Source organism: Cornus florida, unplaced genomic scaffold (assembly GCF_030987335.1).
Source record: "Cornus florida cultivar Cherokee Brave unplaced genomic scaffold, ASM3098733v1 CherokeeBrave_3.0.0_Hap2_Chr01, whole genome shotgun sequence".
Classification (NCBI taxonomy): domain Eukaryota; kingdom Viridiplantae; phylum Streptophyta; class Magnoliopsida; order Cornales; family Cornaceae; genus Cornus; species Cornus florida.
In genome coordinates this window covers 63,418,670-63,434,209 of record NW_026775571.1, presented here as the reverse complement: position 1 = coordinate 63,434,209, position 15,540 = coordinate 63,418,670, and the positions used below count along the sequence as shown (strand labels likewise).

Here is a 15,540-nt window from a genome sequence, read left to right as displayed (position 1 = left end):
TTAATCATAATCAAACATAAATAGTACATGATGGAACCCTTAACCATAATCAAATACAAATCAAACAGGAAAAAGATCATATAATGGAACCAGACAAAGGATTAAAACATTCTATGTGTATATATATATATCAGATAGCAATGCATTTGCAGATTTAATCATAATCAAACATAAATAGTACATAATGGAACCCTTAACCATAATCAAATACAAATCAAACAGGAAAAAGATCATATAATGGAACCAGGCAAAGGATTAAAACATTCTATGTGTGTGTATATATATATATATAAAGATACCAACATATCTTGATTATAGATGCAATAATACATGTTAACAACCAAGAACCCTAATTGCTTCCATATATTCACTCGTACATACATACATAAAATCTTAACAACCAAGAACCCTAATTCGAAAGGAGACGAAGATCACTGAACAAAACCAAGAGAGAAAAGAAAGATAAAGGTATGATGTGCAGAAACTCAGACGGAGGCGCGAGGGCACGACGATAAGCCTCCAGTTTTTTTGTAAAGAGATTCACTGAGATAAAGAGAAGGAAGAAGCCAGCGACGAAGGTAGGTGACTGGTGTTCGGCCGTGATGGACTGAAGGGTCTTAGACTATCGGGTTTCTCTAGAAAGGATGGAGAAACGGCTAGAGTGAAAAATTAAAAATATAGGGTTCCATTATTATAAGAAGTGTGTGTATATATATAATTAATATAATTACTTAATTAGTAACCTTAACGGGGCGGGGCAAGGTAGGTTGGGGTGACCCTCCCCCGGTTCCACACCGAATCCGTGTGGGTTTATTCTCATAAAATCCGTCCCCACCCAAATCCCTTAAACAGTTCCCCAAAACAGGTTTAAACGAGGCGAGGCAGGATGGGACCCCGTCCCCACGGGGAAAATGCCATCCCTATCCCCGGGTCACTCTTCTCACTTGGCATCTCACAAACCTTATTGTCAAAAACTCTCATAGTCCTCAAGGTTGTGATGGCTTGGACTTATTCATGGTAAGAAGGTCTCGATGAGGAATTTGTCTCAACCACGTAATGAGCCTTTAGGTTTATCTCGGGTTGACTTAGAAGTTTCCCTTTTTCCCTTGAACTAAGTGCATTAGCAAGTTGCCCGATTTGGGATTCGAGCTTGGAAATGGATTGGGAATGGGAATGAAGCAATTATGTGATTTCCTTGAGATTGCCCAAAGCGGCCAACACCTTGTCCTCAAAGCGGAATTCTTTGGAGGAGCTTAAGAAGAATGAAAATGAGATTGAAAGCTTGAAATGGTTGATGATATGAACTAGAAGAATAACCAACATTTTGATGAGAATAAGAAGATTGATGATATAGGGTTGGTGAGGAATAAGGGTTTTGATTGAATGCTTGATGAGTGGGGATATGTTGCCCTTGAGTGGAAGAAGGATTGCTCTGGCCTTGATTTCATCACGAGAAGTTTGGATGGTTTCTCCACCTGGGATTACAAGTGTTGGAGAAAGGATTGTTTCCGGGCGAGAGACGGCGACATTGACTTACTCTTGAGAATCATTCGAGATTTGTCCTCCAATAGGACATCTCGAGTACTATGATAAGGATTAGAACAAATCATGCAAATGGGAGGGGTAGAAAACATTTAAGATGCCGGAGGGTTTCCTAGCAAAAATTAATCAAATTGTTTAGTTTAGGTTTCAACCCTAGCGGTTACCTCCGAAGAATTGTCAATTTCAAAGAGATTTTCAACTTTTTTCCACCTACCATTGGAACCCTACCTGACCGACTATATAAAGCACGATGCATAGAATTTTCACTCTAAGTTTTCAAATAAAGTCCATGCTTCATCCTCATTTTGTGCAGGAAGGTACATCCACATGAGGCATCCACCATTTGTTGGTGAGAATTGGATAGACTTTCATAAAACCATTGGACAAGTTGCCATTTTGGAGCTTCATGGTGAGGGCATTTCCTAAGTAGATCATTGAGTGTCTCCTGCACCTCATATAATTGTTCACCTTCATTTTGAGAGAAACTCATTATGGCTCGCTGAATATGGTTGGTTTTACCTACGGGGAAGTACTTTTTGTAGAAATCTTGTTGCATGTGAGCCCAAGAAGTGATGGTATTTGCCCCTAAGGTATTGAACCAATGCTTGGCTTTATCTTTTAGCGAGAAAGGTAAGAGTTTCATTTCTAAAGCTTCATTAGGGAAACCGGTGATTTTAACGGTTGAGCACACTTCCAAGAATTCATCCAGATGTCCATAAGGGTCTTCATTTGGGTTCCAAAAAAAAGATGGCGATATTTGGATGATTTCGGGCTTAATCTCATAATGATTGGCTTGAACATTAGGCATTAGGTAGAATGTGGGAGCATTATATGCATTTGAAGTGTAGTGATCTTTAAGAGCCCTAGGTGGAGGATTAGGCAAGGGATATGGTTGAATTTGAGGTTGGTGATGAGGTTATGGAATATTGTTATCCGCTATTAGAATAATAGAGTGATTGCTTGAGAGGAGGTTTCCTAAAACTTCTTCTAACTTCCCTAAGAGTAGATTCAATTTCAAGGTCAAGAGGGACAAGATGATTATGTAAGGATCACCTACCAAACATACACCACAAAGCACATCAAAGAAACAACATCATCAACATCATAACAACCAATATTCATCCACATATGTCCCCATTCTCCTCGAATCAATAAAGACAAAAGATAAAAGAAATGGCCTTGACAAGGGCCTATGCTTGAACAAAGTAAAATACAAGCAATGATAGCCTCGACAATGATTATCCAAAATATAAATAAAACTAAACTATAAAGTGCACAATTAGAAGTTCAAGATTTTAAGATACGCTCACAAAGGTCCAAAACAAAACAATGATCCCCAAGCTTCTTCCTCCCTTTATCAAGTACCTACAATTGCAAAAAAATAAGCAATCAGTAAATGATATACATAAAGTCTTAAACTAACAATCAAATGATCACTAATTTTAAATTGAATAATTGAACCGTAGTCCCCGGCAACGGTGCAGAAAATGATGGTTTATGATCGAAACTTCAATTTTAAATTTAGGTAACCACTACTACGTAGGATAGCGAAGTAAGGGGTTGAACACAAGGACTATATGCTTGATCCAATTTCAACATTAATGATCAAATGACAAAAAAGCATGTTTGGATTGTTCCTAATTGACAACTAGAAATAAATCTAACTAAAATGCAAATAAGTGGACTTATAATGAACAAGATAAGATAAGAGAGAGAGACTTAGGGCATAGAATCCACCTTTAAGCCTTGCAATTATATCAATGCAATCAAATTTGGGAGATAAATTGTGCATACAAAGATTGTGGATAAGAGCACACAATTGAGATCAAAAGAATGCTACAATTAACATCAACAATCATGAATTATTAAAGCTAAGTATGAATTGTCTACTTACCTACATCTAGTCTAACATTCATAGTATAATTCATCAAAACTAAGCATAAATCATCAAGTTGAATGCAATTATATCCAATTAGCACCATTGTGTAACCATCATCTACACAACTACAAGAAGTGGAGATGTAAAGATTAACCTTCAACAATCAATACATAAGACAAGATAGAGATTAGAAGAAGATCAATTCAAGCATTTAAACACAATCAAGCTTGGTATAATCATGTTTAGTCCTTTAGGTTACACAATTTATACACAAATATAAAAATCTCCAAAATGAAAGACAATGATACAATTACATGGCTTAGGGCTTCATCTAAGCACTAAGAAGGAAACTAGTTAGCCATGGAGATGTTAAGGATCATATTTACAGCTTTAATCTTCATCTCCCAGCCAAAAGCTTCTTCTCCAATCTTCAATAGCAAATCTAGAGAGAGAAAGTGTACATAACTCAAGCCTTGATCCAAAATCCAAATCCCTTTCAAAATGGCTTGATTCTTCTATTTATACGTGACTCATGGTTTGCCAAATAATCAGAAATCGTACACAAGGCTCGTCAAATGGGTACTCCATGAACTTGGTTTAAGGAAAACGTTAGATCTGAATTTGAGAGTCATGTCCCGCAAATGCGACCGATCGCGTTTAAGACGTGATCGACCACACTCTACTCGCGATCAATCGCGTGCCTCAGATTTCCGCACTTTAGCACTTTTTTGCAGCCTTTCTTTGCCAAGACTCCATTGAAGCTTCCCAAGAGCTTTAAGGTATTGGATTCAGCCCATTTAAGCCATAAGAACCTGAAATCGACAATAAAGCGAATTAAAACTACAAAGATGAATAAAGATAGAAATAAGGTGCTAACATATATAAGAATAAAGGCCGAAATGTGCATCTTTCGGCACTTATCAGGTGGTTTATATTTCATTTTCAATTTACATGTTTACTTGAGATGAAATGGGATCATCTATGTTAATTGTTGGTTTTGGATGATGCCGTTAGGACTACCCCTGAACTAGACGTTAGGGAGCATGTCCCTTCGCTTCGTATGACATGGGATACTCTTATAACACCAGATGAATGTAGTTTATGTATGTACCTAGCGTGTTTCCTATTGAGCAATGTAGCTCACCCCACGTTGTTCCCCCATTTAAGGATAAAGACATTACCTTTGAGGTTTTCTTCGCTTGTTTGCTTTTGAGGAGGCATTAGGTGCTTGTGGACATATTTTAGTAAATTATGTTAGCATTTGAGTTATTTTTGTTTTTGGACTTGTATCATTTATTGCACGAGTTTGGATAATGTAAATGTCATGATAATTGTGGACGTATGATTTAATATGACTCATGTGTAATCTATTCAAGGTTTGTAAGGCAATTTGATGTAAACTTGATTATTCATGTGATAAGTGATGTAATGAGGCCATAAGGCCATTTTAATGTCACTGTATGTTTTCCATCATTTATTGCACTCTTAGGCTTAGTTCATAATCATATTTGGTACTAACGAGGTGCCCAAGGCCTTAAGCACTCAAATTAGGACTTTTTGGTGCATCTGGACACCCTGTGATTGATCGCAGCCCTTTTTGCAATCGATTGAGCCTTTTTAGAACCATGAAACAAAAATTTGTGTTTCATGCGATCGATTGCACTATTCATGAGATCGATCGCACTTGTTCTGGACCACTCGTCACTGCAGTGCTAACTTCAATCGGCCATAACTTCCTCGTCTTTAATCCAAATTAGGTTATTCTTATGCTCAAATTGACCAGCTCTAAGTAAGCTTTCTAGTGGTACCAGCCTCACTCATAGATTCCATTTGTGGAGAGAGTTATGCCCATTTTAGTGAGGATAGGTCATGATTTTCTTCAAGTAAGAAATGTATTTTTTTTTCTAATGTGGGTCTTTACTTCTGCATTCGGACTGGGATTTCAGGTTGGGTTTCTGGTTCTCCATTCATGCACCGGGTCACTAGGATTCTGGGTGTGACACAAACCTAAGGGGAGGTTAGGTAATTCACCCTATTTAAATTTATAAATTGCCATTCTACATGTGGCAAATAGGTTGTTAGAAAGTATTTTTTTCAACTGTATATATATTATATACCTATATATTAGTTATATGAATAAATACTTATTTCAACCTTTATATATTGCTCTATATTTCTCTGTTTGTTTGTTTGTTTATTTATTTATTAATTTTTGTCTTGCACTCTTACTGAATTAAGATTTTAATATGCTTAATTTAATACTTGATAGGTATGAGGAAAAGTTTATCCAACAAATTGTTCAAGTAATTTTTACAAAATTGCAACCTATACCATTCAAAGTTGCTGAGTATGAAGTGGGTATTGATTCTCGAGCAAACAAAGTAATCATGTTGCTGAATGATAGGTCAAAGGATAAACTCTTTGTCGGGATTTGTGGAATTGGAGGAATAGGTAAAACAACTGTTGCCAAAGCAGTTTTCAACCAAATATCAAATGAATTTGAAAGAAGTTGTTTTCTTAAAAATGTGAGGGAAGAGTCAAAAAAGCAAGATGGTCTAACTAAACTACAACAAAAACTTCTTAGAGAGACCCTAATGGATAATTATTTAAAGATATCGAACTCTGACAGGGGAATCAATGAAATAAAGGATAGACTTGGGCACAAAAAGATTCTTCTAGTTCTTGATGATGTAGATGATGAGATACAATTAACGAGTTTAGCTGGAATAGGACATAATTGGTTTGGTTCGGGAAGTAGGATCATCATAACAACTAGGGATGAAAGGTTGTTAATGAAGTACAATATTGTTAAAACATATAAGGCTGAGCTATTAGATGACGAAGAAGCACTTGAACTTTTCAGTTGGCATGCATTCAAGCAAAATGATCCTGTAAAAAAGTATCGCAAACTCTCTCACACTGTAAAAGATTACGCCAAAGGTCTTCCATTAGCTCTTCAAGTTTTGGGATCTTTTTTACATGAAATAAGCATTTCTGAGTGGGTAAGTGAACTGAATAAATTGAAGAGAAACCCTCCCAAAGAAATTCAAGATGTTCTCAAGATAAGTTATGATAGCCTTGATAAAAAAGAGAAGGCTATATTCCTCGACATTGCCTGTTACTTCAAAGGATATAAAGAAAAATTCGCAATGGAGTTTTTTGAGAGTTGTGGATTTCACCCCATCATTGGAATAAAAGTTCTCATTGAGAGGTCCCTCATCACTATATCAAAAAATAACGAGCTCCAGATGCATGATTTGATACAAGAAATGGGTCGAGAAATTGTTCGCCAAGAATCTGAAGATCCTGGAAAGCGCAGCAGATTGTGGTCTCATGAAGACATCGATGAAGTATTTACTAAAAATATGGTATGATGGTATGCATTGTCACATATTAGTTTCTTTCCATGTGCAAGCTATGCACTTGTACGCCTTGTACATATAAGCTGCTTCGAAGTTGTATAATTTTAGTTAAGTTTTTATTTTATTGAGGCACTTACTCCATGTTATTGGTTGATAGGTAACAGAAAATATCGAAGCCATTATGGTAACCAAGGGTGGGTTGGATGTAAGTGGTGACGCCTTCACAAAGATGAAAAAGTTAAGAATACTCAAAATCAGTGATGTGCAGCTTCACGGATCCCTCACAAATCTTTCAAATGAGTTAAGGTATCTTGATTGGAATGGCTATCCCGAAGAATATTTGCCGTACAATTTTCATGCAAAAAAACTTGTTCAACTCCATTTACGTAATAGCTTGATCAAAGGGATTTGGACGGACAGAAAAGTAAGATTATTATTTTACACATGCTGTTTTCCTTTCTATTAAAATTTTTCTCTAGTATTTCTAAAAAATAATAATTTTATCTAGTCAATTGAAGCTAACTTATTTTATTATATTTTATTTTATTTACAGATCCTAAAGATTTTAAAAGTCATTGATCTCAGTTTCTGCAAAAATCTGGCAGTAAAAAATCCTAATTTTTCAGGGTTCCCATTTCTAGAGAAATTGAATCTTATTGGATGTGCAAGTTTGGTTGAGGTTGAATTTGATGACATGAAGGTAATGTTATTACTTTAAGTGCAATATGCTTCTCTTCGTGAATTATTTTATCAATTTTTTTTTTACAAAGATTATTTTGTCAAGTGGATTGAAGACAGTCTATATTATAAGTTATTTGGTCCAAAAGCTTCCAGATTAGTTAAAAGTCATATATATATATATTACAAATTTTTGGAAGGATATATAAATTACAAAATTTTGAAATTAAAATCCCAAATTTGTTTGAGTTCTCATGTCGGCAGGCCCGTGAACCAAACCCATGTCCCTTAACCTTTGTTGATGATTTGAACCATCAATCCAGAAAAGGGGAACTCATGGGTAGTTGAGATTAGATTATACTTTATCCATGACAAAGTAGTAAACAACACATCGAATATAAAAATTTTGTTAGGTGGTTTTTACTTGTCAACAATTCGGTAACATGCCAAAGCAGTGTCACCATGGTCACCATGAAAAAATTGTCAAGAGCATCTCCAGATTAATGGGCACATTTGAAAGAATATCCATGCAAATAAAAAAAATGATAATAGTTATCATTAATATTATTATTAAATACATGAGCTTTAGGTTCATCAGAGTAACATTTTTTAAACACCATCTTTTAGAATAAAAAATAAACACCAAATTAGATGACAAATTAAAATGGCACGATAGATTTAGATTAGAAACCTATAGATCAGATACTATATCAATTCATTAAGACTGTTCTTTGTATGAGTTTGGTTCAGTTTCATTAATCAACAATTTACTCCTAGTTCCAAAACTAGTCATCATTTAGATGTCAAAAAAAATAATAAAAAAAATGAACCAATTCTATTGAACCTTAATACTTATATATATTTATACATATACATGTGTATATTTATTTTAATTTGATAACTTTTGTTATCGTATGCTTACATTACATTGAATTATTTATGTTCTTCTTCATATTACCTGTTAGATTAGAAACTAGGAACGCAATATCAAATGGAAAATAGAGAAATATTTTACTTATATCATAGAAATTATGTTTATATAAGGCTTGATTTAAGTTAACCTATTGTTTTTGGATTTTATTTTAGGGTAAGCTCAATTCGTAAAACTTGCCAATGCAAATAGTTTTTGTACAATCCAGATTGGTTCAGTTTAGGTAGTTTCAGGGTCGGTTTCAGTTTCTTCTTTAATTTTATCTTCTATACCAAATCAAACTGAACTGTACATCCCTATAATTTAGCATGTAAAAAACAAAAATGAATTTCTTACCGACGACCTATGTTTGGGGTCAAATGGTAAATATTCAAAGAGGTGAAATTTGTTGGTCAGGACTCCATTTGATTAGAAGGAAATGAAAAATTTATAAACAGTTTGGAATTTGGATAGCAAGAAAAGGAAATTTTGAGGGAAAGTAATTTTTGATTTTTTGTTTTCATATTCACCCGACTTTCCATAATTTTTTCATACAAAAAAATGGAAATAATTTCATTTCTTGAGAAAATTTTATGATGTTACAATATTGTCTTTTATTTTCTTGTAGTTTCATGTATTCTAAACTTTTCTTTTAATTTCACTTTCCCCTCATAGTTTTCATTTAATCAAACCGGAATGAATGCAAATTCAAATAAACTAATTGAACAAATGGTATTGATCTGGTAATGGATAGTTTCAGCAACTCTCTCTTTGGCTTGAAACTATATCTAGTTGTCTTGTGTTTTATCTCTGTTTTCTAATGAGATTAGAAGTTAATGGTGAGAGTGTTACTTTACTTACATTTCCCCCTCCCGTTGAATAATTATTTTTGGTGTTTGATTTAGCAGTTTCAAGATAAGTTAAAAATCGTCGATCTCAGCTACTGTAAAAATTTGAAGAGAAGTCCTAATTTGTCCCAGTTGCCATGTCTAGAGAAATTGTATCTTCATGGTTGTAGAAGTCTGGTTGAGGTTCATCCGTCCATTGAATTTCATGAGAGGCTTCATCGGTTGAGATTCGACAATTGTAAAAATTTGAAGATTCTTGCAACAAGAATTAATTTGAAATCTCTTCAATCGCTTAATATCGATGGATGTTCAAAACTTGAGAAGTTTCCAGAGATCCAAGGAGATATGGAATGTTTAGAGACACTTATGTTGGATGGGACTGCATTAAAAGAATTACCTCCAAGCATTGGAGATCTCAAAAGGCTTAAATGTTTAACTCTGAGATGCTGCAGAATGATTGAAAGTTTACCGAACATTATTGACAAAATGAAGAGTTTGAAGATACTTCAACTGAAGGGAAGTGCTATAAAAGATTTACCTCCATCAATCGAACAACTTGAAAGCCTTATGAAGTTAGATCTGTATAACTGCAAAATGCTTGGAAGTTTGCCAAGCAATATTGGTGAAATGAAGAGTTTAAGGATACTTTGGCTGAGCTTTAGTGGTGTAAAAAAGTTACCACCATCCATTCAACAGTCGACTATTCTCCAATTAGAATGGAGTTACTGCAATTTAGATGAAGAATCCATTCTCAATCTTCCTCACTCGTTGTGGAAATTAAATCTAAACGGGAATGACTTTGTTAGCTTACCCGCAAGCTTCTCTCAACTCACAAGCCTTTATCAACTTGGTTTGAACAATTGCTTGAGGCTCCAAGCACTGGAGTCACTTCCAGCATCTATACGGTGTCTTTCTTTGCGTGGTTGCTCAAGCCTCCAAACATTGTCACTTCCATCATTTACATCAGAAGTTTTGGCACAAGGTTGCGTATCACTAGAACGCTATTCCATTCAAACAAGTGATGGATGTATTTTCACAGAGAGCCATAAATTAGTTGAGAATCACAAGAACAAGAAGCCAAATATATACGACAATTCAGAAATTGAAACTTTTAAGGTAGGCGTCTCTCTCTCTCTCTCTCTTTCAATGTTCATACCCCACTTTTTCAAAATTAACATTGTTATGCTTTTTGGTGCAGCAAAATGTCCATGAAATTGTTTTCTCTGGAAGTGAGATTCCAAGTTGGTTCTCCCATATTTATGAGAGTCAGAGTGGTGCGGAGTTCACTAATGTGCGGTTGAATATAGATCCAAATTCTTTTCGCTATCTCAAAGGAGTTTCTGTTTGCGCCGTTATCGAAATTAATCAAGATCACAAACCAGAACCATTCAATGAAGATGAAGAGAAGAAGAGGGCGGTTACTCTCTCTATCAATGGTGATTCTAGAAATCGTTATGATATAGGGGATTGGATCAACAGAATCAGGTCAGATATGATCATGTTGTTTCATGAACCCAATATAGGATGGAAGTGCAATTCTGATGGGTATTGTTACATTGAGGCTTCAATTAGTGGATCCTATTCCAATGGACGACCATTGAAGGTGAAAAAGTGGGGTGTTCATCCAGTAATGGACGTGCAATATGAAGATGATGAAGATGGAATTGATGAAAACGAAGAAGAAGGGACACGCCAATGTCTCTCCCCCACACGCGCACAACAGGGAGAGAAAGGGTATATAGGTAAAGCAGTGGTCAGACAAGAAAAATAAACGAAAATAATATAAAAAAAAGTATTGCTCAGGTTATTTTTCTCTAACTTTACAAATATACCATTATGATTTGGTATCTTGTTGGAGATTTTTAAAATATACTGTATATTTTTCCTAATCACTTAATTTAAAAAGGATTAGTTCTTTATTAAAATTTCGAAAGTTATTATCTATTTCAAACTGATATTTGCGATTTGGTCTGATTCCTTAGTTGTTAATTTATAAAATGTTCCCATCATTTATATAAAACAAAATTGAATCTCCTATCATCAATTTTAAAAACAATTTACATCTAGTATTATATTATTAGCCATTTGGACATTCAAATCAGCCACCAATTTTAAAACCAGTCTTACATATATATATATAGTTTTCTTGCTAAATATATGGGATTTATGTGGTGCGTCCAGGATAGCACTGGGAAGGTGGACCTGTCGTCAATTTTGCTTCCAAATGGTATTTTTTATCATCTTATTTTTCTCTTACTAATCTTAAATTGGCTGATAAATTCACTAAAATTCTAGAGGTGGTTTTGCTAATGCATCTTTCATATAATCTTGTTTTATTATGCTATGGTTACTCTAAGCTGGTGAAATTTTGGAAAGGTTATAAGGTAGTGCCTCCCAGTATCACTTGCAGTGGGAATCATAATTTAGAAACTCTGGCTAATAGCACCTATTGCTGGTTAGGGTAGAAATTGGGTTCTTGGGTATTGATTTTCTCCTTGGATTCACCTTGATAAGTGTAGTGTGTTCCAATAAATGGTTCTTTAATATGAACACAACCATTGCAGATATTCGTTAATTGACAACTACTTGGTGGTAACTAGGAAGAACGGATACTTTTACAAGAGCGACCTACTCAAATTGGATACGTGTTAGATATCAATACTCATCAGATACTTGCATATGTCTATCTAATACTTCTTAAACTTATTTATAATTTTAAAATATGTAGTTTAATTTCTAATGCGTACCAACAGGCATGTGGCCTAGCAGTACAAGGCCCCTACTTCCCCAGGGAAAGTTAGGGGTTCGAACCTCAATGGAGGCCGTGTGTGTGAGTACCAACTAGAAAGAAAAATTTGAACATTAAAATACAACTTTTCCAACAATAATGACATAGTATGGTTGTTAAGAAAAGTTTAATATTTATTAAGTGATGACCATGGATGCTTGTTTTACGTGTTAGGAAATGAACTCCTATGTTATAATGATTGCATTTAGATTCATAATATTTTTAAAAATTAATTATTTTTATATATAAAAAATCATTTTTTTATTGTTGCATTATGGCTGAGGACACCAAAATGACCCGGACTTGGTATGATCCGTATTGCAAAGACGGGTCGGGTATGGATAGCCAGGATGGAGCAAGTTCACGATAGATGGGCCCAGATCCATGAAGTCATTGCAGAAACCCATATTAAAATAAGAGAAGTTAAGTCCACGCAAAAGAGAATAAATAAGGCCCAGGCCAGAGGAGGTTGTAACCGTCTATAAATAAGGGAAATTGGGAGGGAAAAGGGGTTAGAAATCATTGGGAGTGTAAAATTTCTCTCTCTGCGATTGGGGGAAATTCTTTGTACTTTTAATTGGCGCCGTTTGTGGGAAGAATAGGAAGGATTGATTGATGTTGTTCCAGATCGATTCTACTCAAATCACTCTGCGAGGAAGACAACTAATCTGCGAAAGCTGAATCAACATTGGCGATAATAAGATTTGTCTTGATGAGTCCAGGCTCTGGTTGATTTCGACAAGTTGGCATCCGATCCACGCAGATCAGATCTGTGCTTAATCCGGCGAGCTGCACAATTGCGATCTGTTGTGATTACTGAATCCGGCCAGTAGTGGACTGAATTCAGCAAGTGTGAGTTCAGATCTAGTGTGTGCACGTTAGCAGAACTCCGATTTGGTCAAGAAATCTATAGTTGATGACTTTGCTCCGATCTAGAATGATGATCGGAGAGGTGAACTCAAATACTTTGGAAAACGGCCAGCAGACGAAGCTCAATGAGCTGATGAACATGATCGACGCTTTGAGGAAAGAAAATGCAGAGCTACGAGCTGGAATGGAGCGTCGTGAGGCTCTTGCCATTCCGAGGCCACCTCCTGAAGGAGAGGGAGCCTTACCATCCCAAACTAATCGTCAAGGTGATCCAGAAGGTGTCAATCGTGTTGATCCACGTCGTGATGAGGTTATAATCGGCGATCTGCCTCCGAATGTCCGTCGAGTAGAGGGTCGAGAAGGATCTATTCATCTGGAACCACATCATGAACGGATCATGAGGGAGGAAGCACCGACGTATGAACATAGTGGTGCGTCACCGTGGCAAAGTGAGTTTGTAGAGGACAGGTCATTCGATCCACCTTACCGACCTTCATTAGCAACATTTGATTACCAGTTCAGAAAGGAGATCTGCCGATCGGGGGCTTTCGTCACGATTTTCAAGGGAAAACGAAGCATTGCACTCATCAGCAAGGACGGTTGCATCTCCGTTCACTGATGAAATTCTGAACACACCGAATCCGAAGAAGTTCTCCTTGCCGGTTTTCATTCTGTTTGACGGAACAACCGATCCGGTCGATCACATCTACCACATTCAGTTGAAAATGGCTCTGAATACTAACAATGATCCTTTGATGTGCATATGCTTCCCTACGAGCTTGGCTGGACCAGCTCTCAATTGGTTCAAGAATCTGGCTCAGGGCTCAATCGCTAGTTTCTAGGACTTATGCGATAAGTTCATAAGCCAGTACTACGGGAATAAACGTCTGGCTAAGGATGTATCAAGCCTTTTCACAATGAAGCAGCACGAGGATGAACGGCTCCAAACTTTTCTCACCCGGTTCAACCTCGTTAAAAGCATGGTAATGGAGTGTCATCCGTCCACAGCGGTCCAAGCATTTAAACTCGCAATGAACCGGGGGATGCCGTTCCACACTAGCTTGGTGGTTACTACGCCGAAGACCATGGACGAGCTGAACGAGAGAGCTGACGGTTTTGTTCGTCTTGAGGAGGAAGAGGTAGCTAATTCGAGGAAGACGTCAATTATTTCGACGGAAGAGAAGTCCAAAGTCAAGATCCGGCAAAAACAAGCTCAGCCACAACGTCATACCTCATTGAAGGCAGAGAAAAGGCCCAGGGAGGAGGAATCAGTAACTCCACTCAGAGTCACCTTAGCAAGGCTATACCAAGAGAACAAAGATAAGTTTCGTCCTCCTTTACCAATCAGTCAACCTCTTGAATAGAGGGATCAAACTAAACATTGTGCTTTCCATAGTTCTTTTGGACATCAGACTAATGAATGCAGGAACCTAAGGAGGCAGGTAGAGATGCTAATCGCAAAGGGGGAATTTGTAAGCTATGCTCAAGGTCCGGCATAAAAGCAGAACCTCCCGGCTGAGTAGATCAAGCGGAACCAGAGGCTGAACTAACACAACTCTCAGCCTATCCAGATTATAAATGCAATTCATGGTCGACCAGAACAAACGACGGAGTCAGAAGAGTTGCTCAGAACGCGGTTACGCCAAGCCCAGTTGAAAAGAAGGATTAGCAGTGTCCATGCTTTGCACCAGCAGAACGCATCCACACCGATAAAGTTTGACAGAACAGACCTGCTACGCGTTCAGATGCCTCATGAAGATCTATTAGTTGTCAATCTGACAGTTGCAGAATGCCTAGTTCGAAGAGTTTTGATTGATCTAGGAAGTAGTGCGAATGTCATGCCTAGGGTGACGTTCGACCGACTTGAGATCGAACCCGAAAAACTCAAACCCACAGGAAATCCGTTGCTTGGATTTGATGGGAAGTGAGTGGAACCCATTGGAATGGTGGAATTGACAGTACAAGCTGCTGAGCGAGTTTTGACTGAGAGTTTTGTGGCCGTGGAAATTTATCCATCTTACAATCTCTTGATGGGCAGAGGGTGGATTCACAGAGTTTAGGGCATCCCATCAACCTAGCATCAAGTGATGCGATGCTTGGGTCCAGATAGGACCAAGGTGATTAACATACATGGGGACCAGGTTGCAGCTAAAGAATGTTATTCAGTGACTTTGAAATCTACTGGAAAAGGGAAAAATCCCATCCGTTCTGCCAGTCCAAAATAGCAATTACAGGAACCTCCTCCCACCAGAAATGGGGAGGAGGAACCACCAGTTCTGACCACCGAACCTCTTCATGAAGTGAAGATTGACCATAAGAAGCCGGACCGAACAACAAGGGTGGGATCCAGACTTACTGAAGAGGAAAAACTAGAGGTGACTAATTTCTTGACTCGGAATGCAAATGTATTCGCATGAAGCCATTCAGATATGCCAGGGATAAATCTTTTTGTATCCTGCCATTCCCTCAATGTAGACCCAAATGCAAAGCCAGTGAAGCAGAAGAAGAGAAGATTTGCTCCAGAACGAAATCAGATTATAGCTGAGGAGGTTGATCGGTTGCTTGAAGCAGGATTCATCAGAGAGGTTCAGTACCCGGCCTGGCTCTCTAATGTTGTTGTAGTGCAGAAAAAGAATGGGAATTGGAGAGTGTGTATTGACTTC

General features: G+C 37.1%; 2 protein-coding genes across 4 annotated transcripts in view; both read left to right on the top strand.

The window, feature by feature from the left end:
• Window positions 1-15,540, top strand: part of LOC132298911 (disease resistance protein RUN1-like) — a 38,460-nt gene that overhangs the window by 9,028 nt on the left and 13,892 nt on the right. For 2 of the 3 annotated variants that reach the window (XM_059795288.1, XM_059795280.1), the window contains exons 2-7: window positions 5,691-6,789; window positions 6,941-7,207; window positions 7,337-7,483; window positions 9,280-10,335; window positions 10,418-10,961; window positions 11,401-11,446. In XM_059795288.1, coding sequence (XP_059651271.1) covers window positions 5,691-6,789; window positions 6,941-7,207; window positions 7,337-7,483; window positions 9,280-10,335; window positions 10,418-10,961; window positions 11,401-11,405 — 3,118 coding nt within the window. In that variant the 3' untranslated portion in view covers window positions 11,406-11,446. The other variant, XM_059795271.1, reaches the window with a different exon arrangement.
• Window positions 13,795-14,805, top strand: LOC132273520 (uncharacterized). Its single transcript, XM_059774482.1, has 3 exons — window positions 13,795-14,148; window positions 14,290-14,349; window positions 14,449-14,805. The coding sequence occupies exons 1-3, from the start codon at window positions 13,795-13,797 to the stop codon at window positions 14,803-14,805; spliced, it is 771 nt and encodes a 256-aa protein (XP_059630465.1).

Bases quoted from the DNA above. Each gene is read 5' to 3' on its own strand.
- LOC132273520 (XM_059774482.1), top strand. From the start codon at position 13,795: ATGAAGCAGCACGAGGATGAACGGCTCCAAACTTTTCTCACCCGGTTC. The intron at 14,149-14,289 runs GTAACTCCACTC...TTTGGACATCAG, and splicing joins GGCCCAGGGAGGAGGAATCA to ACTAATGAATGCAGGAACCT. The intron at 14,350-14,448 runs GTAAGCTATGCT...CAGCCTATCCAG, and splicing joins TAATCGCAAAGGGGGAATTT to ATTATAAATGCAATTCATGG.